Genomic DNA, 27,972 nt, shown 5'->3' with positions numbered 1-27,972 from the left:
CAGTAATTAATATAATAATAAAAGTTAGGACTTCCCTGGTAGTGCAGTGGTTGAGAATCCACCTGCCAATGCAGGGGACAGGGGTTCGAGCCCTGGTCCGGGAGGATCCCACGTGCCACGGAGCAACTAAGCCCGTGCACCACAACTACTGAGCCTGCGCTCTAGAGCCCGTGAGCCACAACTACTGAAGCCCACACACCTAGAGCCCGTGCTCCACAACAAGAGAAGCCACCGCAATGAGAAGCCCGTGCACCACAATGAAGAGTAGCCCCCACTCGCCGCAACTAGAGAAAGCCCGCGTGCAGCAACAGACCCAACGCAGCCAAAAATAAATAAATTAAAAATAATAATAATAAAAAGTTAGCATTTATTAAGGCAATTTAATATGTACCAAGCACATATACATTATCTCATGTAATCTTCAAGGTACCTTTATGCTTTAGATAACTGAGTTTATTGATGGAGAAACAGAAGGTTAGAGGGTTAAGGAACTTGCCCAACATTATGCAGCTAGGAAATGGTAGAACTGGCATTTGAATTCTGATCTGACTCCAAAGCTCTTGCAAGGATTTTATTTTCAAGTGCTGACAACTCATTTTATCTCAGATGTCAAAATTGACCTCAGATCTTTATTAGTAGTAACGGTAGTAATTAAAGCTGCCAATTTTAGTGGCTTACTATGTGCCAGGCACTATGCTTAAATATATTTAACTTGTATCATTTCATCTAATTCTCAAAATAATCTTTTGAGGTTGTATTATGTTAATTTTATAGATGAAAAACTGATTCTCATAGGTTTTAAATATCTTCCCCATACTGGTAAGTGGTAGTGCCAGAATTTGAACTCAGGGCTAACTGGCTCACGCTCAACCATTATGCAGCATTGCCTCTTGAACCTCCTCCTCCTCTTTATTGCAGCAAAATCACCATCCTCTCAGTTTCCAAATAGGAAGGCCCTCTAACTTAAGGCAGCTTGATGAGATTCCTGCCACTAGATTCTGATGAATCTGTTTTGAAATCTTTTTCTGAGGTTCTTGAGTTCATCTTGTTAAACATTTAACCTTATTTATTAACTGCAATTTTCTGTTTTCCTGGTGTTTATTCTATCATATGTATGAATATATTGTTCATTCATTCGGCGACTTTTGGAGTGCCTGGCATTCTGGGGTTAGTGTGAGTATACAGATATGCTTTCCAAAAAGTTACAGACCACTGGAAAATCACAAACGTTAAACCGTGTGGTACAGTCTGAAAGAACAGTATAATCTAGAGCTGTGCTCCTCCCTCCTTCAAGGCCCAGCTTCTGTATTTTCACCATACCAGCCTTACTTGCTGAGTTTCTGTTTTTCTCCTTTACTCTCTCACACTGTCACACTCATAACAGTTCTGACACCAAATGTGTTTTCCTACACCAAGCAAGTCTCTGTGACATCAGGTGGGTGTCTATAATTTAACTGAATTCTGACACTATCTGGAAACAGCGTCAGATCCCACAGGTTAAGGGCTCAGCCCCACCAGACTGCCACCTACTTCAGATGTCTATTGCAAGTAGCAAGTCCCCAGGTTACTCACAACATCTGTCTGACTTGGCTACCAATTGGAGTTCCCATGACCCCCCCACCCCACCCCCCCGTCCCGGATTCAGTTATTTGCTAGAACAGGTCATAGAACTCAGGGAAACATGTCTACCAGTTTATTATGTAATAAAGGATATGATAAAGGATACAGGTGAGCAGCCAGACAAAGGGTGAAGTCTGGAATAGTCCCAGGCACGGGAGCTTCTGTCCCTGTGGAGTTGGGGTGTGCCACTCTCTTGGCACATAGACATGTTCACCAGCCCAGAGGCTCTCTGAACCCTGTACTTTTGGAATTTTTATGGAGGTTTCATCACGTAGGCATGATTGATGATTAATCCATTTCCAGGCCCTCTCTCCTCTCTGGAAAATGGGGGTAGGGCTGAAAATCTCAAGCTTCTAATCATGGCTTGGTCTTTCTGGTGACTCGCCCCCATCCAGGAGCCCACCAAGAGTCACCTCATTAGAAGAGACACTGCTGTCACCCAGTAAATTCTAAGGGGTTAGGAATTCTGTGTCAGGAATCACTGTCAAAGACTAAATATTAGAACAACAGATTATCCTAGTGCTCATATCACTTAAAAAATTACAAGGGGTTCAGGAGCTCTGCATCAGGAGCTAGGATCCAAGATTAAATGTTAGAACAAAAAATTCTAGCACCCCTGTGTACAAGGGTTTTAAAGCTGTGTGTCAGGAACTGGGGCAAAGACCAATATATATACTTATTTCACACTTGTCGTTTTCTGAACTTGCCTTGGGCGCTCTCAGTTTCAAGGCTGTGCTCATACTAGTCCTTATGCCTGAAATTTCCTTTCATCCTTGTCATCTTTAAAGAGCAGCTTAAATTCAGCTTCTTTAAAAAGAGAAGTTACCGGGCTTCCCTGGTGGCGCAGTGGTTGAGAGTCCACCTGCTGATGCAGGGGACACAGGTTCGTGCCCCAGTCCGGGAAGATCCCACATACTGGGCCCGTAAGCCATGGCCGCTGAGCCTGCGCATCCGGAGCCTGTGCTCCGCAACGGGAGAGGCCACAACAGTGAGAGGCCCGCATACCACAAAAAAAAAAAAAAAAGTTACCACAGTAAGAATTCCTCCCCTTTATAATTGCATATAGCACTTTTTTATACCAGAATTAAAGTCATTTATGAATACGTTTATCTCTCACTAGGTGGTGACCCTTGGGAGATACGGACTGCATCTCTGATTTTTTTCACTTTTTATTTTGAAACAATTATAGACTCATGAGAAGTCACAAAAAGAGTACAAAGAGTTCTGTATGTGCTTCACCCAGCTTCCACTCAGAAGTGACATCTTATGTAACCATAGTACAGTATCAAAACCAGAAAGTCAACAGTACTGTCAGTCTACAGACCTCATTCAGTTTTCACCGTGCATCTTTGATTTTTAAAATAACAAAGTAATGCTGTAGAAAATGAAAATTATGGAAAAGCACAAGAAGAAAAATCATAATACCACTATCAGGTTATAACTACTGTTAACACATTGTGAGATTTTTTTGTGTACCTCTCACTAAACAGCTGTTTTTATTTGTTTGCTTTTATAAGATGGGATTATGTAATACCTATTTTATAACCTTTTTTTGTGTGTGTGTGGTATGCGGGCCTCTCACTGTTGTGGCCTCTCCTGTCGCGGAGCACAGGCTCCGGACGCACAGGCCCAGTGGCCACGGCTCACGGGCCCAGCCGCTCCGCGGCATGTGGGATCCTCCCAGACCGGGGCATGAACCCATCTCCCCTGCACCGGCAGGTGGACTCCCAACCACTGCGCCACCAGGGAAGCCCCCTATTTTATAACCTTTAAAAATCTGTACTCTTAAATGGATCTAGAAACTCAATCTTAAAGAGAATTGATGTAAGGTAAAAATCCTGAGAGTGTATACACTGTTTTCCTGATATCCTCAGAAGGGATGGGATCACCAAAGAAGGTAGCTCAGTGCAGCTGGGGCTCAGCCCCTGAGGAGGGAGGAGGAAGTATGCTCAGAGGCAGCTACTCTAAAGAAAAGGGCAGGGCTGTCTGCAGGGCTGTGACTGAGAGGTGACACCTGCTGGATAGTCCGGTTGAAATTATATAGCGTGAATTCAGGAAATCAGAGTAAGTTTTTGGAAACAGGAAAAGGTTGATGGGAAAACAGAATAATAGTTCATCAGAAGAGTGAGTCTTTATCTTATTTTCTGTCTCTAGGAGAGAAGCCTTTCCTTTGTGAAGCCCAAGGATGTGGCCGTTCCTTTGCTGAGTATTCTAGTCTTCGAAAACATTTGGTCGTTCACTCAGGTACTAGAACCTGTGCCATTCATAGATTTCAGGGAAGATGGACAGCCAAAAGGGTAAAAGGTTAGGGTAGTGGTATAAAGAGATCTAAAGAGAAACAAACTGTTCACCATAAAGTTTCCTCCCTATCCTGACAGAACCAGAAATCAAGGCCCTTGATGCTTGCATTCAAAGGGTCATATAATCAAGGAGAAAATATCTAATTATTATTATTTTCAGCTGAGCCATTGAACTGCATTCTAATTGAGACCTTTTTCTGAGGGAATCAACAAATTTATTTGGCACTACACTGGGTACTTTATAAGTTACATCAGATATGGTCCATGGAGTTATTCAGAGCAGACTTGCCAAGGCAGAAGTGAACTCGAAGTGGAGAGAGATTCTAAAATGGAATCTGGTAATTGTTCAAATGGCTAGCCATGGGGAGCAAAGGGAAGCCAGAATGGGAGGAGTGGGGAGAAGGAACTAGAAGTTATTTATCATGAAGACAGCAAAACCGTTCAGTGGGAGCAAAGGAGTTGGAGAGGTATAATCAGTCAGGGATGTGAATTTCAGAGCTGAGATCCTAGGGGTAGAGCAGTTTTTTAATATGATGACAGATTCTAAGCAGAGATAGCAAACTGATAGCCTGTGGATTAGATGTGGACTTCCAGATGTGTTTTGCTTGGTTTGTAGAGTGTTTTCATTTTACTGTTCTTTATTTTATTACGTAAAATTTTGTCAAACATACATAAAAGTAGAGAAAAATACTTTTTTACATAACAATAATGCTGTTATCATATCTATCAAAATTAACAATAACTCCTTGGTTTTATCTGAGATTCACTCCATGTTTAATTTTTTTCCAATTGTCTCAAAAATGTCTTTTAAAGTGCCTTTGTTTAAATCAGGATCCAACAAGGTCCACTCGTTGCACTTGGCTAGTAAGTCTTCTGGAATCTAGATCTATCTGTACTTTTTGTTTTTCATGCTATAGACTTATTGCACAACAGAGTCAGTTGGTCCTGTAGCTCATCCCACGTTCTGAATTTGTTGGTTTGCCTCCTTTTCTGTCATTTAACTTGTTCCCCTATATCTCCTAAAAGCTTCAAAGGTTCGAAGATTTTGGCAAGGTTATGTTATAGGTGGTTGTGTTTCATTTTGCATCACATCAGGAGGCATACTGAGCCTAGTTGTCAAAATTGATCAATTGGTTCAGGTGGTAACACCCTGATCCCCACATTGTAATGTTCCCTAGCAGCCTTATGGTTTCATCTCTGAATGATGCCTGAATTCGTTATTTCAGCAGGGTTGTAAAATGTTATTTTTCTAATTCTATTATTCATTCACATTTGTTAGCCAGAATTCTTCTGTATAATGGGTCTCTATCAACTAGGGCTATTTGGTAATTTGTACACAAAAGGCAGGATAAATGTGTAATTCTTTTAACTGTGAGTTTTCAGAATAAGAAATTGGTACTCTGGTTACTTCTAGTAGTGTCATTTTCACTGCTTTTTTTTTCTCTCTCTCATTAATATTATCTTGAATTCATGTGTTTCTACATATTCACTGTATTTCAATCCATTATAGTTATTTTTTAACAGCTTTTGGACCTATTAATGCACATACCTTAAAGTTCACCCATTGTAAGTATACACATCAGTGATTTTTAGAAAATATATAGGATTGTACAATCACCACCACAATCCAGTTTTAGAACACTTGCATCACACCAAAAGTTCCTTTGTGCCCCTTTGCTGTCAGTTCCTGCTCCCACGCCCAGATCCAGGCAGTCATTGACCAGCTTTCTGGCTCTCTATATTCTGCCTCTTCTGGAAATTTTCTGGTCATTTCACTTAGTTTTGCTATCTACTAGTCCCCTGTAGGCATAAGGGTTTTCTTTGTTTTTGTTCTTTGGCATAAGTTTTTGACCCCGCTCTAAGTGTGGTTGTCTGGGTAGGTGGGATAGAAGTTGAGGGTTTCAGACTTGAGGACCTAAGGGATAGTTCAGATCATTGTGTAGAAGAACCACCAGTATGAACATTGAAGACTGGGAGTTATGGCAGGAAACGGGATAAAGGTATATTATGAATCCAGGGTTGGAATCCTTGAGGCTAGTGCATGTCCTTGAGGTCCATGGAAGACTGTATCTGAAAAGGGAAGTAAATATTCTGTGTCTACCATGATCTTATACCAGAGAAGTTGTTTTGTGGAAGCAGCAGTACAGTGGGTCTGGAGAGTACTGGAGGCTGGGAGCAGTGAGTGTGCTAAGCCCTCCTGGTGTACTTTCCAGCCTTCCCCTGTGTACTGAAGGTTGAGAGGCTGGGGGAAGGTGCGGCATGGGAGAAGGAGTAGCCTCTTAATGTTTAGTTTAACATCCTCTGGGCTTCTCCATCTAGGGCTTGAGTCCATTCTCTTGCTGTCAGAAATGTACCCTGTCTTTTTGGCTCCCCTGTCTTAACCGGGTCTGTGTTTCAGGAGAGAAGCCACATCAGTGTCAAGTCTGTGGGAAGACCTTCTCTCAGAGTGGGAGCAGGAATGTGCACATGAGAAAGCATCACTTGCAGATGGGAGCAGCTGGGAGTCAAGAGCAGGAACAGACTGGTAAGGAGAAGAGGGTGTAGTGGAGGGCTATATTTTGGGGGTTCAAAAAGCCAAATAACTGGCCTGTCTGATGTGGAAATTTTCTGATTCTATTTTGGGTAGAGAGATTGGTCTCATTTGATGGACTAGTGGTTTCCAAATGTAGCTGTACAGTAAAATCGTTTGCAAGCTTTTAAAACATATATTGTGTATTGCTTGTCCACCCCTCCCCCCCAGCAAAACAAAACAACCTGATAAATGAGATTACTTGGTAGTAAAATCCTGGAGTCTATAATTTTGAAAGTTCCTCTAGTGAGTTTGATGGTAACTGGTGCTGATCCATGAACCATCATTTGAGTGTCACTGTGATGAAGATTTCTGTATGACAAGAGTTTAAGCATTTTTTACTTATCAGTCATGACTCCCTTTTTACCCTAGCTTAAATTTGATAATATGTTTTTATTATTATTCCTTTCCATGTCTTTCCTTAATCAATTATTTTATTCTAAATACTCCTTTCTAAGGATGCACCCATCCCATTTTATATGTTTGTTATCCAGATGCTGATCACAAGCAAGGGTATTTATCCATGAGGCTCAAACTCTTCCCTTTTAGGTTTATTTTTGCTTCCCAAAAGTAAGTGAAATAGAGGAGGTGGCATCCAAGGTACAGGTTAACTTTTAGTTCTGAAAAAAAAGCCAGCTTCTCGTGAAGGAAAATGGGGACCAGGCACAGCCTTGACTGCTGTATGTCTCTCACATCCTATTCTCTGTGCAGCTGAGCCACTAATGGGCAGTAGTTTGCTTGAAGAGGCTTCAGTAACCAGTAAAAACCTGGTGTCTATGAATTCTCAGCCCAGCCTTGGTGGAGAGTCCTTGAACCTACCAAATACCAATTCTATCCTAGGAGTTGATGATGGTAAGACTTTCAGCTCTCCTTTATTTGGGGAAAATGGGCTGCAACTAGGGACTAAGGAATGGGGTTTTCTCCAAAATGGAGGTTTTAATTAATTTCATTTCTTGTGAGTAGAAATGGTATGATTGAGTAGCATTTGTGTTGTCTCTGGAGTGGAAAAGTGAATATTTTAAAAAGTTTTTTCATTGAAAAGATAATGTTACAAAAGAATAAAAAGTTTTAAGAAGAAAATTATCCATAATCCTAGCATCCTAGCCCAACTGTTTCTATCTTTCCTATTGCAGTTATGGAAGAACTTAACTTTTAAAATATTTAAACAGAACATAACCAGGTTTTACAGAGGAGAATTAAAGCAATTTCTCCATACCTTCAAAAGCCATATCTTCTGGAGAAAAGAAAGGGCTCTCTAGGAAACAGTTGCTCCTCTCTGGTATAGAAATTTCACCCAAGTTACACAGGCCAGGCCCTCTTCTCTGAAAAACTTAACAGGTGAGGTCAGCATGCATTTATTCAGTGCCTAATGTGTACCTGGCACCATGGGAAAGAAAAGTAGAAGACAGGGACCTTAAAATCTAGTTCAGAAGTCAAAACTTACATATGGGAAACAACATTGAGTGAGTAGAAGATAGTGTATAAGCAAACGTTAAGTTATGTGGTATCCTGGAAGAGCAATATAAGCTAGAAAGCCCCTAGAAGGTACCCTTAATTTATTTGAGAGCTAAGTGGTTTATGTGTAAGCAATTTCCAGAAGATTTTCGTGGTGATTCTGCTGATGAACATTTAATAAGTCTGAGATCCTTTGTTTTCGTTACTCATATCCCAGTCAGTCAGTTTTGGGTATAAAGACCATGTTTGTGTAACTTATATATGGAGCCTACAAGGCCCAGAGTGTGCTTCCACAATAAGCCTCTTCTGTTTCATAAATGATACTAAGGAGGAAAGTCTCAAGGGAGGAAGAGACAGTGAGAAGGAACTTTGGAGCCAGGTTTAAGCTCTTGACTAGCACGTATTGCACTATTTCCATCACTGGTGACTGCTTTAAGCGTTGGCTCTGGTTCCCTGATTCATAAGCAATTTTTAATCCAGTTAATAGTGCTGAAGCCATATTACTCTAAATTGGCATACTGAAAAATGGTCAGCTGTTATATCAAGATTTCTTGCCTTTTTTTCCCATCCCCCTTTTGTAATACTTTGCAAATTCACTGATAGTGATTATCAGGCAGGAATTAATTTGGAAGAAACACAGGAATGTGGGATTCAGTTTTTCAGGGAACAGTTTTAAGCGTTCTTAATGAGAGACTTGATAATGAAGGTAGGTAGGTAGATCTGTGGATTCACTTTGCATTGAAACATTTTTCTGCTGTTTCAGAGGTGCTTGCTGAAGGATCCCCACGTCCTCTGTCTTCAGTGCCTGATGTGACGCATCATTTGGTGACCATGCAGTCAGGGAGGCAGTCATATGAGGTGTCTGTCTTAACTGCCGTAAATCCACAGGAGGTAAAACTGTCTCTTGCCCTTACTTTGTTTCTGTGGAGATTAATGTGGAGAATGATTGGGAATCTATTTCCGAGGATCTGAAAAAATTCTCCAATTCCCCTTTCCTGGAGACTTAGATTAGAATATCTTACCTTAAGCTAAGCATGAGTCCAGGTTTGAAAGGAACCTGAGTATTAGGGTCTGCTGAATTGGGAGATTGGTCATTCACAGCTGGGACTCTGAGCTCTAGTTTCCTTGATACACATGCCCTAATTAATGAGATCCGCTCCTCCTGTTCTTGCCTCACTTGCGATGAAGATGCTGCTTTTATTTTATAAAGAAAATAACATCCTGGGACAAAGTAGTCCTTGAGCAAAAAAGATAGTGACAAAATCATTAGAAATAATTATCATTCATTTTGCTAGGGCCAGTTGTCTCGGAGATACCAGGCTGAACCAACTGGGCATATGGGAATGTGTCCACTTGCTTGTTGAGTGAGAACCATCATCTAAATCAAAGGGGGCTTTTAGATTGACTCTAAGCACCCCTTACTCTGTTTTTTTGGCTCTGACCCGGAAAACAGAATGAAAACCAGTTGGGCTTCTAGAATCTTAGGATATTTTATTGGCCTTATGTCGTGGAGGTAGATTACTTCCTCATGAGCTTGTTTCATATGCATAAGCTTTTGCCAAAGCCTGTATATTCTGGCTTTGGTGTTATAGTATCTTTCACTTTTCCTTTCATTATAGCCTGTAGACCACAGTCCGCTGTTACAGCATTCAAATGACTCTGCCTCCTATATTGAATGGTCTCAATTTTTCTGTAATATTTCTGAGGATATCCAGGATCAGAAGGCTCTGGGCATGCATGCTAATGTTTCTTCCAGGACCTTTCCTTGTATTCATCATTGCGACCCATTGTCTCAGTCTTGCTTATGTTATATTGAAAGTTTTTGCTATTTGGTATTTGGTTCTTTCCTAAGTCACCTTCTCCTGGTAACTGCTTTGGAACATGTCTCACCTGTGGAGTCTTCCTTTATTTGTTCCCCTCTTCGTTTATCTATTTAAAATGTTTTATTATGGAAGTTTTCAAAGAGTATAAATACTGAGAACGAGAATAGTATAGTGAATCCATGTACTTGTCACCCATCTTCAACAATTAACTCTCTACTGTTCTTATCACTTCCTTCCTACTGTTTGCTGTTGGTGTTTTATTTGTACTGCGGTATTTGTACTGCAGTATTTATTTGTACTGCAGTATTAAATCAAATCATAGACATTTCATCTGTAAATATTTCTGTTATTTTTTCATATCTTTATTATACCCAATAAAATTAGCAATAATTTATTGATATCCTCTGATTCTTAGCCTTCTGAATTTTTTCTCAGAAAGAATCTTTTTATGGTTGGTTGGTTTGAATTAGAATTCAAACAAAGCCTATACATTGCATTTGGTTAATAATTCTCTTTCTCTCTAATAGTCCTCCCCCTCTTTTTTTCAGTATGGCTATCTATTTAAGGAATTGGGTTGTTTGTCTTATAGCATTTCCCACATTCTGATTTTGGTTGATTGACTCCTTTTGTTGTTTGATATATTTCTCTATCCACAGACTTCCTGAAAACTGGTAATTACGTTTAGAGGCTTGATTAGATTACCGTTTGTTTTTCCTCTTGGCAAGAATATTTTATAGGTGGTACTCTTGCTTCCTACTACAGCTCATCAGGAGACACGTGATATTTGGTTGTTCTCCTCTTACTGATCTCAAGATTGACCAGTGGGTTATGTAAAAGTTTTGGCAACCATTACTGATCATGGCCTAGATCTGTTTTTTCATTAGGGCTTGCAAAACAGTGATACCTTATTCTCTTTTTTCTTCTGCTTTTATTAACTGTGATTCTTCTATAAAAGAAATACTTGCATTAACTATTGGGTTGCTCTGAAATAGTTCAGGAAAGTCATCCCCTTCTTTTTGTACGTAGTACAAATTATTATCCTGACATACCAATCCACAACACTCAACGTTTTCTTTCTTTTTTTTTTTTTTTTTGCGGTACTTGGGCCTCTCACTGTTGTGGCCTCTCCCATTGCTGAGCACAGGCTCCGGACACGCAGGCTCAGCGGCTATGGCTCACGGGCCCAGCCGCTCCGCGGCACGTGGGATCTTCCCGGACCGGGGCACGAACCCGTGTCCCCTGTATCGGCAGGCGGACTCTCAACCACTGTGCCACCAGGGAAGCCCCCAACGTTTTCTTTTTTTATATTTGAAACTTTGGAGTTTTTCTCTCCCATACTGCTAAATACCTTTTTTAATTGAAGCACTCCAGATTACCCCAAATAAATGCCAGATGAATAAAGATAATTCATTCAACAGATATTATGTACCTGATGTGTGCAAGGCACTCTGCTGGGTACTAGTTATACAGTAGTAAACAAAATATAATCTCTATCTCAAAGAGCTTAGAGTCAGAGTTAGGACCTCTGCCTTTCATAACTCCATAGCTATGTAAATGATGCCCCTGGAGTTGTGCTGTACAGTTTAGAATGGGAAGGGCAACAGGTCAGTGAACTGGCAATTTTTATACCGGGTAGTAGTGTTAGTCTTGGGGGAAGTCAGGGAATAAGTTTTAGAGTTTAAGTTGAGACCTGAGGGATGAATAGCAATCATCTTGATGGAGAAGTGGGAGAGATTTGAAGAAATTGAACAGGCGTAAAGGTAGCAATGTGTACAAAGGAGAGGGAGCACGCCTGACTATGCAACCACAAAGGGTTGAGTGTGATGGACATGGAATGGAGAGATTGGTGTGGGATGGAAAAATGAGAGCAGGAAAGACAAGCTGGTTCTTCTCTTTAAGGGCCTTATAGGACATGATTTTATCCTGGGGGCACTGGGTAGCCACTGCATGGTTTTAAATGGGGTATGACATGGTCAGATTTGTGTATGCAGAAAGTCCAGTAATAGCACATTTGTTCTCTTGAACCTGTAGCTGGCTTCCGAGTGTCCTTGTCTGGGAGATGCTCACTCACAGCCTCAGGCAGACACAATAACACGGACTACCTAAAAAAAAAAACAAAGGAAAACTTGGCCTTCACTCCAGGAGAACACAAAGGGCCTTTAAGTCCTGTGTACCCAGTTTCAGAATGGAAGCCTCAGATGCTTAATAGAAAAATATTAACACCGCAAGAGGAAAGTGCTGCCCTTAGATGTAGTTGAAAATCCTTCACTATCACTTCTTCCTCATGGATCCTTATGTATTTACAAATATAACTTCTGTCTGAGCCTCACTTCTTTTGTCTTTCCTTTACTATACCATTATTACCTTCCTCCCATCAAGGCATTTTCATTGCTCATCCCCTCCTTTTCCTTCTGAAGGTGGGCTTATCACATCCTTCAATACCTTCATTTCTTTTCAAGCTATAAGCCCCTAAAGGCTCCAGGCTTCATCCTCTTCCTCATCCGGGGTCCAGGTACTGACTGTTCCTCCAGTGAGTGAGGAATATTGACTCCTTAGGGATTATTCTCAGATGCCAGAGAAGGAGAAGGCAATAGCAACCCTTAAAACAACACACGCCCATTCCAAATTGTTTTTTAAAGATCACCATGCATCGTAGATCAGACCTGTAAGAATCTGCTGATGCACTTCTAATTGGACTCCTGTAAATATGCTCTAAAAATAAAAATAACTTACCAAGAACAAGTGTCAGAAATTATCATGGAAAGTATATGAAAAACTACAAGTTAACTCTCACTCAGATGGTTCAAATTGGGCAATTCTGATTTTTCCTCAGTGTGGCCAGGTCTTCTGAGAATCAGACAGAGGACTCATTGTGCAGACCCAGCTGAGACCCCAGGGCTTTTGACCTTCTGTGGACTAAAGGTCATCCCAAATGGGGCTCCATAGCCACACTGACTTCACATTCTTGAATTCAAGAACCAGTATAAGTGATCGCCAGTTAGCTTTGACTATATCTTAGAATATTTCCCAAATAAAACAAAGAGGAAAACAGAAATTACAAATTCTTTAACATTTCTCATAAAGTGCCATTGCTAAGTTACAGTGTAAACATCTGGATCTTGGTCTAGATTAAAAATACACCATTCCTAATCTCTACCACACAGTATCAAATGAAATCTGTGCTTTCTTTCTCTAAGTTTAAAATTTTTCTTTAAATTCCATACCATTGAATTCTACTATGTAAATTACCTTCATCTAAATTAAGATCACCAAATAAATATATCTCCAGCTCTAGAATTTATCTGATTAGATTTTAACAATGTTTATTCTGTTTTCACTGTATTATTCCCATCTCATTTTCTTTTCATAATAAAATGGAACCCAATTTCATCAATTATTATACAAAAACACCTTTCAACAGGAACCTTGAACGTAGAGTAGAATGTCCACGGTAGCTGCCACCCTGTTGGAGACTCTCAGGCTTGTCTTCCCTCATCACAGGAAAGGTATTTTAAGCCCAGGAAATCCCTGGATTTTTCATGAGTGAGTTGTAGCTCTCACGTAGAACTCCATTCCTTTTACTTCTTCTTGAGCCTTCAGCCTGTACTTTGGCTAACTGACTGATGTAAGATTTTTGGTTCCACCAGTTCTGATTTCCCTGTGGTTATAGATTCCTCCATCACTGACTAGTGAGTATGTGATTACACAAATAATAGTTTGGCTTATAGGATATTATAATTATTATCAGGATATTTTACTGCTATAGTAGGAATGGTCAAAGTGCTGTCCCAAGGCCAGTATATAAATGAGATCTATCAGTCTGTGCATATCTTCTGATTTGGAACTAGCTGTCCCTGACTCACCCCTGCAATGCATTCCCCACCCCCAATTGTAAACCTTTCACTTAGTATGAATTATTTTTCCTGTTATTCACTGGTAACTATTCCAGATTTGTTTTTAATCTCTTACAGTTACTAAACCAAGGAGATTTAACTGAAGGACGGACATGAGCATGGGTGCTGACTCCTGGAAGATCAGCTCTACCTGATCCCAGAGTGCATGTAGTGGGAACAGGATGCTTATGGCTCACAGTCTGCCAGAACCAAAATGAATCTGTGAAGGACAGGACCCCACTTTTGCCTCTGTTCATCTTTCCTGGCCTAGAAGATGACTGTAGGAGAGCTTCTCTTCAACTACCATCTGATTCAGACAAGAAAGAAAGCAGTGAATGTGGGCTGGGTAACTGTACCTACCTCTCTTCCCACTGCACAATTTTGGGATAGACTTCTCCCAAAAGTGAATTTGATTATTTGTTGGCTGAAGTTTCTCAGTAAGACTGTTGAGGGGAGGTTTTCCTTTGAAGAGTTTTCATCCCATACTGAGCTGTCTTTTCACATGGGTGAACTAAATCCTGCCACCAACCATAAAACTTCACCAAGAAGTTAAGCTTTCAAGATGCCTTGTTGCTTTCGAGAAGGGAGTGATGTCAGTTCTGTTGTGACATTCTCCCTTTAGCAACCTGAGTAAGAGACTCTCTGCCACTGGTCTTCAAAAAAATTACTTGAATCCCTGCTTGTCCCAGGCTGAGGTACTATCTTGTCCTATACACCTCTACTTGGCCACTTTGCTTTCTTTGTTTATGGAACATACAGTAGCATGTTAAGAGGTGGTTTGTTTTTTGCTTTTTGTTTTTTTAAGTTAAAAATCACCTGATTCAGAGCTTCAATTGTTTTTCCTTTAAATAAACAAAACAGCCAGTCAGTTCTTTGGCTCCTTGTTTTAAACAAAATTTGTTTCCTTTTGAGAGGAGATTAAGAAAATAATTCAGTCTTTCCCTTTAAGATAGGGCACTGATTTACCCTCAGGAGTCCATGCAGGTAAAACCGAGCTCAGAAGTCTTCGGGAAGATGACATGAGCATCTTCATCTCCAACTAGCAAACCCACGTGGTAGTTATCAGAGTATCATTCTTGTCATCACCAAAAGGACCATGTTTGACTCTGGAAAAATGGCAATAATAGCAGATATTTTTGAATATTTCCAGAAAGATACTTTTAAAAACATGAGAAAGGTTCTTCTGTCAGAGTAGGCACTCTTGCTACCATCATCCTGTCTTCAGAGTTACTGAGAGAGAATATTTCATTATTATTGGTGAGAAGAAAAGTATCCAGAGATCACCTACTAGAAAATCATGGCTGTCAGAAGTTTCAAATTTATTAAAATGAACCTCATGCTAACATAGTACACACATGCACACAGTGACACATTCTAAGCAGATAACAGCAAAGAATTAACTGCTGTTTTAAATAAAGTAATTATAGTTCTTAATTTGTTAATGACATGCATAATTATCCTGTGCTAGATAGACTGAGTTCATATCAATTACTTGTATTCTTAAAATGCCAGTTTTGGCTTCCAGTAGCCTTACTTTTATACTAGAACAGTGGTTTTCAACCAAGGACATTTTGCCACCCAGGGGACTTTTCGTAATATCTGGAGACATTTTTGGTTGTCATAACTGAGGAGAGGGGTGCTATTGGCATCTAGTAAATAGAGGTCAGGGGTACTGCTAACCATCCTACAATGTATAGCTCCCTCACCCAGCATAGACTCATCTGGCCCAAAATATCAGTAGTGCTGAGGCTAAGAAACCCCGTATTTGGGGTTGCAAATTTGTCATCCCCCATGGGCTAATCTGATATACAAACATGTTTTGTTTTTCCCACATATGATTTCCAAATAATTTTTTTTTTTTTGGCTGGGCTGCGCAGCTTGTGGGATCTTAGTTCCCCGATCAGGGATTGAACCCCACGCCCTTGGCAGTGAAAGCGTGGAGTCCTAACCACTGGACGGCCAGGGAATTCCCAGTAAGTTTTAAATTAGTTGCCGACATGCACATTTCTGGTTCCTGTTGAAAATGTGGTTTATCTGGCAATTCTGGGCCTGTATTCCATCAGGGTTGATATTCTCTAGTCTCTACTATCTCCTACTAATCTGACAGCCAGCCCATTTGACCCATGTGTTTCCTGACTAGCCTCTGTAGGCATTTGGGCTTATGCCCTTTTTTCTGTACCTGTATGCTTAAGTGTGAGGCACAAAGCAAGAACCCTTAATTAGCTCTGATCCCTCTACCCTGAACTTCTCCACTTTGATTTACTTGGCCCATTCTCTGTTATTTACTTTTCTTTCCCCCATTCTCCAAAAGTAACCATGACTCAAAACCCAAGTTTTGCCTGCCTTGACTCAACCCCAAGGTAGCTGCTTGATATTATTCGAAAGCAGTAGTTTTAAGTATACTGATTAACCAAATGATTTGAGATTATCTGGTAATTCATAAGACAGCTCCTCTAGTTCTTTCTTGGGGCTTGTAGGCTGTTCTAGAGATTCTTCTAAATCCTGCCGTGGATTCCTGATGCCGAGTTTTGTAGTTTCATGAGTGCTGCAGAATAAATTAAAGAATTATAAAATTTTAAATTTTAAATCAAAGGAAGCATCATGTAAGGCTTAAGCATGGTTTCAACATTATCATTATTTTGTATGGGGTATAAAGGCAAATTTCTAGGGGGAAAACTGAGATAGGAATTAGGGGAAGGGCTACTAGGACTTGAAACAAAATTTAGAGTAATAGAAATACGGTGCTTTTCTCCCTTTGACTTATATGGTATCAATGGAGGAGGTGGTGCTAGTGAGTTGCTTTTAAAAAATGCTAGATTTGGGACTTCCCTGGTGGTGCAGTGGTGCAGAATCTGCCTGCCAATGCAGGGGACACAGGTTCGAGCCCTGGTCTGGGAAGATCCCACATGCCACAGAGCAACTAAGCCTGTGCTCTACAGTCCACAGCCACAGCTACTAAAGCCCACGTGCCTAGAGCCTGTGCTCCACAACAAGAGAAGCCACTGCAGTCAGAAGCCTGTGCACAGCAATGAAGAGCAGACCCCGCTTAGCGCAACTAGAGAAAGCCCGCGTGCAGCAACGAAGAAGACCTGACTCAGCCATAAATAAATAAATAAATTTATTATTTTAAAAAAGCTAGATTTGAACAAGCCATGGTGACCAAGCTGAGGGGAAAAGAAAGGCTTTGATTGTACAGGATATTTACAGCTTTTATTGTGGCCCTATAATGGTTTTTACTTTCACTTATCCAATAAGTAAAATAAATGAAGAGTGTAGTTTATCATTTTATAGGAAGTAAAAATATACATGATTTTTCTTCAGAATTGAAGTAGAAGTACTTTCGACTGATGGCATTGGACTGGGATTGGAAAAATGATCTGTTTCAAATTGAAGGAATCTAGACCTAATACACAATAGCTATATTTTATTCACAACTGCACTACTCACCAAATTTAAATGTGTTACTTGGAGATCTCTAGATTAGTATTCTATAAATACAGGATTGTGATCTCAAAATATGAGTGACTGTTCTAAAGCTTCCTCCGAGTGGCATTACTAGAGATGCGACTTGAGAGCTGCAGGATGACAGCAGTATCTCCGATTACCTGGGACAATCACGGACTTCTGATTGCTCCTTCCACTGTAAAGCCCGGTTGCCCTGACCCTTGTTCCTCACAAAGTCTTCATCCAGCCCAGCATGCTTCAGGGTGTCTCGATACCGTTGTTCTGCTTCCTTCCTGGCAAGGTCCTGTGGAATGGAAGTTAATTTGCTGTAGCTGAATTACCAGATAATTCTGAATTGTTTGCTTAATCTGTATGCTTATAATACTGCTTTTCCACCCCCCCCCCAGTAGTGCTGGACACAGATTTGTATGAAAATTACTTAGAGCCTTATTTTCAAGCTTTAAAGTACATAGGAACCTACCTGAAGATCGGGTTAAAATGTAGATTCTTATTAGGTAGTTCTCAGATGGGGCCTGCAATTCTGTATTTCTAATATTCAGGAGATGCCAACTGTTGTTTTGGGAACCACACCTTTGTGAGGCAAGGATTTAGATTTTTGGAAGACCAAGTGAGACCCAGATGAAAAAGATGGACTAAAAACATTTTTAACATTTAAAAGCAACCAAACCATCATCAGGAACACTGAAATATAACAAATTGAAAATAAGCTGCACTTGTAACATTCTTAACAGGTTGGATGGTATGCATGTAGACCAGAAAAAAGGTTATTGTTTGTTTGTTTAAGTGTTCAAGAGCAAAGTCATATAGAGTACTTTGCATTTTTCCTAGAGTGGTGAAAGATCTTTTGAGATCTGAGAGTGAGCTTGCTAGGAAAAAGCTAACATGAAGAGCAAACGTCATTATGAGAAATTTTTACTTAGCAATGCAAGTTTCTAAGTAAATCCAAGACAGTCCAGTGTGTGTGTAATATGTAGGGGATTGGGAAGGACTGGACCCAGGAAATGCCTAAATAATGCACTGGCTATAGGACAGATAATGCCCAACATTTGGAACCAGGTCACTAGGGAATGCCAACTTTGTTTGAAACTCAGGAGAGGAGAGAGATCTACAGAGCTTGATGCAGTTCAAAGCTATCTGGGATGGTGGCCTTTACTGTTCAAGTAGCCCCAGAGCTTCCTTAGGGAGATCTCAACTGTGTCCAACTTCCCTAGGAGTCTAGAGAACATCTTAAAGTGACTCTTCCAGCCAGAAAGCCACTTAATCTGGAAGAGGCCTTGTGGGGTGCTTGTGAGCATCTCAACCCCTGAAGATCTATAAATGTGCCACAGCTGTAGAGGCTGGGGGTGCCCAGGGCACCAGCACTACAGAAGGAGACATGACAGTAGCAAGTTAAAGATACTCCAACACAGCCAAACTGTCAATTGTATGCCTGGGATCTAACCCCCACTCTGATTCAAGCTGAAGGCTAGACTATAGAGAAAACCCCAGGAAGTGAAATATCCCTTTATAGATGCCTTTGGAATCCAGTCTTGGATGAAATCAGTCCAATGTTCACCAGTGCACTACTTACTTTGGGGAAAGATGGTAGTAATAAAATGAGCCAAATTTAGAATCTGAGCCTAAAGGAAGTGTTTAATACCCAGATATTAAGCTGTTTCGTAATTTCTAAAAGCCCTTTCATCTAAGACAGAAAGAAAGTGAATGACGGTTTAGATTTACCTTGGTAACTTGTTCGAAGAGATAGGGCCTTATTTGTATTCTCTTCTTCATTTCCTCCAATTCTTTCTTATACTCTTTTGCTCTTTTACGGTCATTGTTCCTGGAATTAACAAGATTTTTAGAATGAATTCCAGGTTTTTCCAATCCGGAATACCTTTAATTTCAGTTAAGTGGAATAACTCCCACAGACATGGTAAATTCCTAACTGTGCCTGGCAAAATCCTTGACTCTATGCTTACAGGAGCCTACTGTAATAACCCCATTTTGCCATTTTCAAGGCAAATGGCTCCCAAGATAGTTATTCCTTAGACACACGGAGGACACCGACCGATTCTCTTTCAGCTTTGCTTTGAACACCTCCTCCAGGCTTTTATGGGGATCCATGGCTTTTGCACGCAAGGTCACAGATTTAGATATCGCCTGACACTTCTTTTTGTGCATCTCCGACCACTGAGTACTTTGATCTGCTTTGTCCTTTTTCTCAAGTGAATTTCTAAAGGGAAGAGGCAAAAAAAGAATACAAATGACCAACCTGGGTATACTTAAAAGCAATCTTAGTAACCTCTCTGGAAAGTCGGTTTTTTCTATGCATGGGTGAGTAATTTACCACACTGGCATTTCAGAAAGAATAAGATTCCGGATTAAATGCACTGGCAGATGAAGCCTTCCCAGCACTATGGACAGTGAGTTTCTACCCCAGGAGAAGTTCATTAATTGAACTGAAAAACATGAGTTAAAATATTCTTACACTCAGGTGTCCTGCCATCTGGAAACAAAATACTACTAATTGCTACCATTTGCTGAGCTACCTACACTGAACCACGTGCAGACAGGCACCAATAAGTGCTTTATAGCCATTAGCTTTTGTAAATTCTCATAGCTGCCCTGTGAGGTAAGGACTGTAAGTCTCCCTTTTTATAGGCAACAAGATTGACCCTCAGGGAGGGTAAACCACTTGCTTGAAGCTACCCAGCATGCCAGTGGAAAAGCCAAGATTAGAACCAGGATGTCTGACTCCCAAGCCTCTGCCCTTGACAACTGTGCTGTAAATGGTGGGCTGGAAGGTGCCTGGGTCCATGGTCCTTTGGGAATACAAACCTGCATTTCCACAGAGAACTGGAAATGGGCCTCCCTCAATGCACAATTTGGGGTCAACCAGCAGCACTTAGTTTGTACAAATATCATTCTACAAGGTACTATGGAGAGTTCTACCAAAAGAAAAAACAGTCAAGACTCTTGCAGTAGGGTGTTTATATTCAAATGGACTTATTAGGAAGGAGGGCATGACAGTTTAATCTGCTAATATGTCAAACTCCCTATTGCCAGAACGGAGATATGGACATTCTCTGCAGGTGGGCCACTGTCTGGTTCATGAGACCTATCGTAGTGGGACCTCAGGATTCTGATGCATTTAGCCTTGATTCAGTAACGCTGTGAAATTTGAGGAAGGAGGGAGTATACCTTGGATTCTAAATACATTTCCAAAATCCCTGTTGTGGGTCTTAAAGAGCCAAGTAGATTCCATGTACTCCTCTGTGAGCCCCACAGGAAGGCACTGAGATGCCAGTCCTCTCCCAGAGCTAAGCCACCAGTTACAGCATGACCTCTCCTGCTGACTTCAGCTCAGAGGCCTAGTGGGGGAACTCCTGCTGGGGTGCTGTCTGGATGAGACTACCATGACAGAGTCAGGTCAGTTAAAGAGTTACAAATAAGGAGGCTCCTGCTTCCCAACTGACTTCTAATAGTTTCCCAAGATGAATCTCAGAGAATCTCAAATCTATGCGATGGATGCCTCATCTTCTTTGTGGCAGGGTCACACACACAGGTTCAGGCTTCTCTGAATTCCTGTTCCTAACGCTTCCTTCCTCTTTCACCAGTGGGTCTTTATGCATGTTATTCTGTTTGGAAACTTGTTTCTTTCCAGCCTTTGTCTGGCTGACTTCTCATTCTTCAGGTTTCACCTCAGGCATCTATTACAAAAGACCCAGGCTGCCCAGTGCCCGCCCCCGCCCCTCCCCGCCACAGTCCCCTGCATTTCCCCATCATTGTGCTACTCGCAAGATGTGATAGTTGCTTCTTTGCCTTTCTGTATTTCAGACTAGATATTAAACTATAGGTTCTATAAGGTATCTCCAGCCTTAATGCTGTGCCTGGCACAAAGTGAGTCCCCCATGAATACTGGCTGAGTGATGGTTAAGTGTTCTCCAGCACGAAGTGTGGAGAGTCACATGAATTCCTGTCCTGATCAAGACTCCCCTTCCACCCCTTTCGGTCTCTCTGATAAACAGGAGAGAAGGCCAGCTGCGGAGTGCTTTCCAGCATTGGGGCTAAGATCTGAGCACTGTGGGTCTCATGCAGCCTGACCACTCACCTGACTGCAGATTCCCTCTTCCTGGTGGCGTCTGTGATGTGCACGGGGAGGGTGTTGGCAGAGAGGGAAGCAAGCCCACTCAGAGAACGACTCCTTGGCAGGGGTGTGCCGGGTGGCTGTGGAGATTCCTAGAAGAAATGAAGGCTAATATTGGTAGGACAGCACGTGCAATTAGTTTCTATCTTAACTAGGATTCAATTTTAGCGAAGGACTAGTCAGAGAGAATCTTCAGGTCTTTCTTGGGGTTAAGGCAAGGGTAATGAGATCTTGAGTTTAGTTAAACAGGGCAAGACTTGGATATCAATCCCCAAGTTTTTAATTAAATGAGAAGAATTCTTTGGAATTGGTATTGGGACATGGCAATTGACCCCAACTCCCTGCCTTCCAGACTTGCGTGCACTTATTTCTGAAAAATCCCTCTACAGAGAGGGAAGGAAGGGAAGTATTCTTGTGGTCTTAAATTTTTAGGAACCGTGGATCTGCTTACAGCTGAGCCGGTGTTTTAAAAAAATTAAGATAGAAAAGTGTCATGAGAAGTGCCTTCCATTGAGACCTGGCCCCTCCTGTGTTTAGGGCCTCAGCCCTGACCCTCCTGCAGCGGCCTGGGCTCTCACCCTCCTCCCTTCAGAGGCGGCAGCATCACAGGGCCGAGGAGTACGACGCAGACTGGCGGTTCTCAGCAAGAAGGGCTTGTTGCGAGTCACCTCCTTGGTGTCTCTTCTCTTGGCAGCTCTTTTCTGGAAGGCCTTGTAAAGTTCTTCATAGTCAGGGACGGCAGGATTCACCCGAGGCTGGAATCCAAAGTCAGTGTGCAGAAACCCAAGCTTCTCCTCCCGGGTCCGGGTGGCTATTCGAGGCTGTGAGTCAGCCCGGCCACTGGAGGAGGCAATGGGGGAGGAGGCCATCTGGAGCATGTCCAGGGCTCTCATCTGGATGCGAATTTTCCTCAAGAGCTCAGCTTCTGTGGAGAAGAAGTCAGGGGAGCAAGGGGTGAGAAGGGACCAAGCCTCAAACCAAAAGGTGTGGCGAGCTTTCCCTCTTAAACACTCGCAGTTAGTGTGCTGGAACTCAGCATTAACTTTTCAGGAATTTTCCGAGCTAGTTGGCATCGTGTGGAAAGCTTGAAATTGGCCAGGATAGGGGTATTTATACCATGAAAATGGCAAACACTGCAAATCAACTTCCTTTTTTTTTCCTGGGGAGTGCCTTAATGAATGTTGACTAGGACACCACTGCTGTGTGCCAATCAGGCTGCAGAAGCAGCTACCATTTACACTTACTGAGCACTTTCTATGGTTCCTTCTTCAGAGATGGAGCAGGAGGGATGGGCCAGTCACCTGCTCCTCTCCCAGGTCTCCCTTCTCAGGCAGAGGCCCCACCGTCCACCCAACTGCCCAAGCCCACTGCCCACATTGTTCTCATGTCCTCCTCGCTCATCAGTCCTGCCGCCTCCTCCTCTTTAACCGCTCTCCGGTCCAGCCTCTTTTCATCCTCCCTGCTACTAGTTTCATAATTTCTCAGTTGAATCACTGAAATAGGCTCCTACAGATCAACATCCCTCTGGACTTGCCTGTCCCCCTACAATTATCCCCACAGCAGAGTGAGCTTTCTGAGCTTCGTATCTGATCGTGAGCCACCCTACTTAAAACCCTTCAGTGGCTCCCCCTGCCCTTGGGATGAAGTCCAAACTCCCTCCCATGGCCTACAAGGCCCCAGGTCTGGCCTGTGCCTGTCTGTCCCACCCCCGGCTCCTCTTCTGTCTCCCCTCTACCTTTCCATGCCTTGGGTGTGCTCAGCTTTCTTACCTCCATGCTATTACCTTTGCCTGGTACACTCTTCTTCCCTCTTCATTGAATTCACCATGGCTCCTCCTTCAGGGTCAGTGCTCACTTTCCCTCAGGACAGTGCTCACTTTCCCTCGGGACGTTCCCTAACTGTTCCCACCGCCCACCACACTCTAAGTCAGGTCCCTCTATTATAGGTGACATTGGACCCCTAGGCTTCCCCCTTTAACTCCTGCAAGTGACTTGTCACATTTGTAATTATTGGTCTCCCTCCCATGTCCGCAAACTCTACGTCTATTTATTCACGCCTCGGACGTGGCGCATGCTACGGAATGAGCGAATAAAGCCAGAGTCCTTTAACTGACCTATGCGTCTTGAAATGAGTACCTCACAGGATGTGGGGGGCTTTCCTTGGGGCAGCTGGCTAGTGGTGGTGTGGGCCTAGGCTGGTACTCAGACGTCTCATTGGTTCTCTGCTCCGGCACCCGTGCTGCCGCAGAGGCCTTCGTATCCACTCACTGAGCCAGGTGAGGTCAACGGGATGAACCCGGGGCCTCCTACTCCTCTCCCGACTCGGCGCCCCCATTGTATGGGCAGATCCAACCCTACCCCGTGGCCTGCACTGAGCAAGGCCTCTAGCGGGTCTGCCCGAACAGCCCATCTCCGAGCCAGGGTGACCCCTGAGCCCGACTAAACCCCCACAGCACTGCTTGGTACCCCCAGGCAGGAGGCAGGCAGGAGGCAAGGATGTCTTTACCCTGGAGTTTGTCCCCGAGGGCTGGCTCCAGAATGGCTGTGGGGATCCTCCTGATGGCCTTCTGCTTGGGGACTTTGGCCTTAGCTGTGGCGACCAGGTCCCTCTGTTGAATGGCTTTCTTTCGCTGCTCGTCCTTCCCCAGGAAGCTGAAGGGCCTCAAGGAAGAGAGGAGCAGTTCCTTCCTCTTCTGGATCCCTGCCCGCCTGCGTGCCTCGTTGCGCTCCATGATCTCCTGGTAGAGGGGCAGGTAGACGTGCGCAGGCACAGGCTGTGCCCGGAACTGCCGGTGGCACTCGGCCTCCTCCTGGCCCTGCTTCTGGGCCTTCTGCCTCTCATGCTCAAAGGAGGCAGGGGAGGCCAGCCACTGGGCCTTCTTCCAGGCCTCGCGCAGCGTCATGCGGAACGGCTGAGGGACGGTGATGGATGAAGCCCAGGAGCTGATGCTTCTGTGCTGGGAGGGAGGCCTGGAGCTGGAGGGTGGCTGAGGCTGAGCCTTGGGAAGATCGGCGGGCAGGTTGCTCAAGGAGCTGCAGCGCCTCATGGAGCCACACCTGTGGGGAGAGAGCAGCTCTGTGCGTGGAGGACAGGGGGGCCAGGAGGCCCGGCTCCTCCAAGATCCTCCTCCTTCCCCCTCCCTTCCAGCAGGTCACAGTTAGTTTCTCAGCCTCAAATTGCAGCCCCACAGGCCTCTAGGCCTGCGCCTTTCTCAACCAGGCTTCTCTCCTTCCCACAGGCCATCCTAGCAGCCCTAGTAGAAAGTCTCTCCTTAGAATGGACCTGAGAATTGCCACTTTGCACTCTTAATATTTTCATTTGGTAGAGAGAAGAGTGCATTCGTGCACAGGAAGCCTTTGGAGTCAGGCCCAGGTTCCAATCTTGCTTCAAACAATGACCAGCTGTGTGACCTTGAGCGAGGTTCTCTTGGAACCTCAATTTCTTCATCTGTAGAATGGCAAAAATAGTATCTACTTACAGGGTGATTGGGAGGAGAAAGTAAATATTAAATGAGATAAAGTATATATGCATATAGCAGGGCTTGGCCAAGGGAAATGGACCTTGTTGCCATTCTCAGGGAGGTAGTATATTTGGGAAAGGCATCTCTTTAATTGATCCCAAACCTTCAGGTGACTCAAGGTTACCCAAAGTGATTCAGGACTGCTGGGTAGGAATCAGAACACGTTTGGCTGATTCTGGGCTGAAGCCTGGGTAGGTGGCACTTGCAGGAGTGGTCTCTGTTTTACTGAGGAGGAAGGTGAGGCCCAGAGTCATGATGTGACTTGGCCAGAGTTGTGCAGTGAGGCAGCTGTTGAACTGCACTGCCTTACCTCGGAGAGGGGGGGGACTGCACCTGTGGCTTCCCCCTGCCTTTGTCTTGGAAGAAACTCTCCAGGTCCTCATCATCTTCAGAGAGGCTTTCATCACTGTCTGGGTCAGACAGATAAAGGGATTCCAACAGGCACCACCTGTCTTTCTGCCTTAGTGCCTGCAGGGTCTCGTAAAAACTCGCAGTTGAGTCAGAAGTAGAATCTGTCTCCTCCTCTGGGCTGATGAACTCACTGAGTTTGCCAGCCCTGGGCAAAACCAGCCCATTCCCACACAGCTCCTCTTCTGCCTCTGTGTCTGAGGAGGATTTGGGGGGACATATCTGAAATGAAATAGAGTAAGACTGTGGGTCAAACTGTGATTTAAAAACTACTAATTTCATTTTAAATAAGTATACATTAGGGACTGAGGCGGGGGACAAAGAAAAATGTGTTCCTTGCTTTAAAGAAATTTCACATATTGGTAAATGAGGTGTGCTTGGTTGAAGGGTGGGAAAGGGAAGCAGAGAGCTGAAGTTGGTTCATGCAGTCCGGTGAGCATTTATGGAGAACCCACCTTCACCATGCACCCCTGCTCTCCAGGAATCCTACCTGTAACTTTGGCCACACTCTGGGACCTGCCCTACTTGGGTTTTACCTACTTGTTGCCAATCTTCCTTTTCCTGCTTCCCTTGTCTATACCGCTGCTTTCCTCATATTCTAGCTAATTCCTACCCTGTTACTAGGAATGAGTAATTAACAGGAGAGACAGTGTGGTCGAGCTGAAAGAGTCCTAGAAAGTGGGAAATCCAACTGGGCTTAAATACTCCATTCATTCAGAAAATATTTATGGGGTGCCTCATGTGCATTGAGTATTAGGCTGCGAACAAGACAAACAAGGTCCCTACTCTCATGAGGCTTACATCCTAGTGAAGGGAGAAAGCTAATGTAAGACGGTAATAAATCCAATAAAAGCAATGAAACTGTGAGATTATAGAGTGATGGAGTGGCTATGGGACGCTTTTCTGTTGATAAAAGCCCATCAGATAAAGACCACTAGGAATGTACCTGTAATCAGAACTAGGTTTATTAATTTGCTACAGCATACCATGGGAAAGTATAGGGAACTTGGCACGGGGTGGGGGCTTTTTCTAGGGTTGGCTTGTCCTGAATGATTCTGAGGAGGGTTAGGGGAAGCAAGGATGGATGGATGCCGTCAGAAAGAGGGCACAGTTTAGTAACTGGGTGAATGAGCAATTTTTATTCAAAAGGTGACAAGAGCAAAGTAGGGCTGAGTAAGTAATTGATAAGTAAGCATAATCATTTAGAAGTATGGGGTATTAGTCATTTTGCAGGTACAGTGTGGCCCTGTGAGAAATACTGATTTCTGCTGATCTTGCTGCTGGCCTCATCTGGGTCTGTTACAGTCTGAGTTTTACTTTCCCAGTCCTGGGATGATTTTTACTTTCTCACTGCGGAGGACTTTTAGACTGACACCTGATTGGTGAGAAAAACTCCAGCCTTGCTAAGATCTGGGGTAAGTGGGTTTGGGGTTTGAAGAAAAGCAAATACAAAGGTCTTGAGGCAGGGACAAAATTTTGGACTTTTGGAGAGGTAGAAAGAGGGCCAGTGTGGTTGGAGGATAGTAGCAAGAGATATCCTGAAAGAAGCAGGCTGGGGCCATGATGGGACCGCACAGGGTGACTGGTTGGTTGCAGCTGGAAACCAGTTGGGAAGGGCCGCTGCAGGCCTCCAAGTGACACTTGGTGATGGTTGAACTGGGTCCAGCTCTAATACTGAAAAGAACACTGGATTCTGAGTCAAAGGTATGTATGTGCTCTAGCCCTCGCTCTGCTACTAAAGAGCGTGTGATTTTAGGAGAATTCCTTTTTTAAAAAACGACTTTATTGGGCTTCCCTGGTGGCGCAGTGGTTGAGAGTCTGCCTGCCGATGCAGGGGACACGGGTTCGTGCCCTGGTCCGGGAAGATCCCACATGCGGCGGAGCGGCTGGGCCCGTGAGCCATGGCCGCTGAGCCTGCGCGTCCGGAGCCTGTGCTCCGCAACGGGAGAGGCCCCAACAGTGAGAGGCCCACGTACCGCAAAAAAACAAAAAACAAAAAACCCGACTTTATTGATATAATTCACACCTACTATACAATTCATACAAGTGTACAATTCAGTGGGTTTCAGTATAGTCAGAGTTGTGCAACCATCACCACAATTTTAATAACCCCCCAAAAGACCCCATTCCATTTAGCAGTCACTCCCTATTTTCCCTAACCCTCCTCATTCCCCAACCCCTAAGCGACCACCAATTTACTTTGTCTCTATGAATTTGGGGGCAAATTTCTTAATCTCTCTGCGCCTCATTTTTCTCTTCTACAAAATGGAGACAACAATCGTGCTATTAGTCCTGGGGTGGTTGAGAGGATAAACGGGAACTGGGGGCCATTTCTATGGTTCTATAAAGAGCCTGACGTAAGGCTCAGGGGGTTCAGGTCCCGGAGTCCGCCTCCGCATCCGTAAACACTGCCCGTTTTAATCCCACGCCCCTGTGACACGCCCTTGCCGTCTGTCTCCAAGGCAACTTCAAACAGTTTCCTCTCTTAGGGATTCCTTTCCGGGGCGCAGACACGATAACTCCCCTTCTTTTTCTCCCCTCACCTGACGGCTCCACTGAGCGCCGCCGGAGGCTCCCGCAGACCTCCCCACGGTCATCTTCTCAGCGGGGAAGAGACAGAAGCGGCGGAGACAGCGGGGATGACAGCGGCAGTGGAGGTGCAAGCTAAGCGGGTCAGGTTCCTCCCCTTTCTAGCTTGGGCCTCTGATTGGCTCCGAGGGGGATACACGAACCAGTCCCCTTCCCAGGCAGCCTCTAATCTATCCCGCCCAAGCAGGCAAAGTTCGTTTTCTG

General features: G+C 43.6%; 2 protein-coding genes across 11 annotated transcripts in view; one reads left to right on the top strand and one right to left on the bottom strand.

Annotated features, from left to right (window-relative positions):
- Window positions 1-14,528, top strand: part of ZNF410 (zinc finger protein 410) — a 40,591-nt gene extending 26,063 nt beyond the window's left edge. For 3 of the 7 annotated variants that reach the window (XM_060139212.1, XM_060139192.1, XM_060139203.1), the window contains exons 8-12: window positions 3,775-3,864; window positions 6,319-6,444; window positions 7,201-7,341; window positions 8,708-8,835; window positions 13,739-14,528. In XM_060139212.1, the coding sequence (XP_059995195.1) occupies window positions 3,775-3,864; window positions 6,319-6,444; window positions 7,201-7,341; window positions 8,708-8,835; window positions 13,739-13,777 (524 nt within the window). In that variant the 3' untranslated portion in view covers window positions 13,778-14,528. Of the gene's footprint in view, window positions 1-3,774; window positions 3,865-6,318; window positions 6,445-7,200; window positions 7,342-7,622; window positions 7,828-8,707; window positions 8,839-13,738 lie in introns of those variants that run through there. The other 4 variants (XR_009538805.1, XM_060139229.1, XM_060139221.1 and 1 more) reach the window with 4 other exon arrangements.
- On the bottom strand, window positions 11,649-27,828 carry FAM161B (FAM161 centrosomal protein B). 4 transcript variants are annotated; one of them, XM_060139177.1, is made up of 9 exons: window positions 27,723-27,828; window positions 25,082-25,401; window positions 23,757-24,307; window positions 21,830-22,176; window positions 21,216-21,343; window positions 19,173-19,337; window positions 18,845-18,944; window positions 17,266-17,408; window positions 11,649-11,869 (listed from the first exon to the last, which is right to left on the bottom strand). In XM_060139177.1, exons 1-9 carry the CDS (start codon window positions 27,774-27,776, stop codon window positions 11,866-11,868), a joined length of 1,812 nt encoding a protein of 603 aa, XP_059995160.1. In that variant the 5' UTR covers window positions 27,777-27,828; the 3' UTR covers window positions 11,649-11,865. The 4 variants fall into 4 exon arrangements, with proteins under 4 accessions (XP_059995160.1, XP_059995139.1, XP_059995130.1 ...); XM_060139156.1 differs by lacking the exon at window positions 11,649-11,869 and adding an exon at window positions 13,002-14,766; XM_060139147.1 differs by lacking the exon at window positions 11,649-11,869 and adding an exon at window positions 14,794-16,205.
- Window positions 27,829-27,972: the final 144 nt, after the last annotated feature.

Source organism: Lagenorhynchus albirostris, chromosome 1 (genome assembly GCF_949774975.1).
Source record: "Lagenorhynchus albirostris chromosome 1, mLagAlb1.1, whole genome shotgun sequence".
Classification (NCBI taxonomy): domain Eukaryota; kingdom Metazoa; phylum Chordata; class Mammalia; order Artiodactyla; family Delphinidae; genus Lagenorhynchus; species Lagenorhynchus albirostris.
This window is presented reverse-complemented; position numbering and strand designations above follow the sequence as displayed.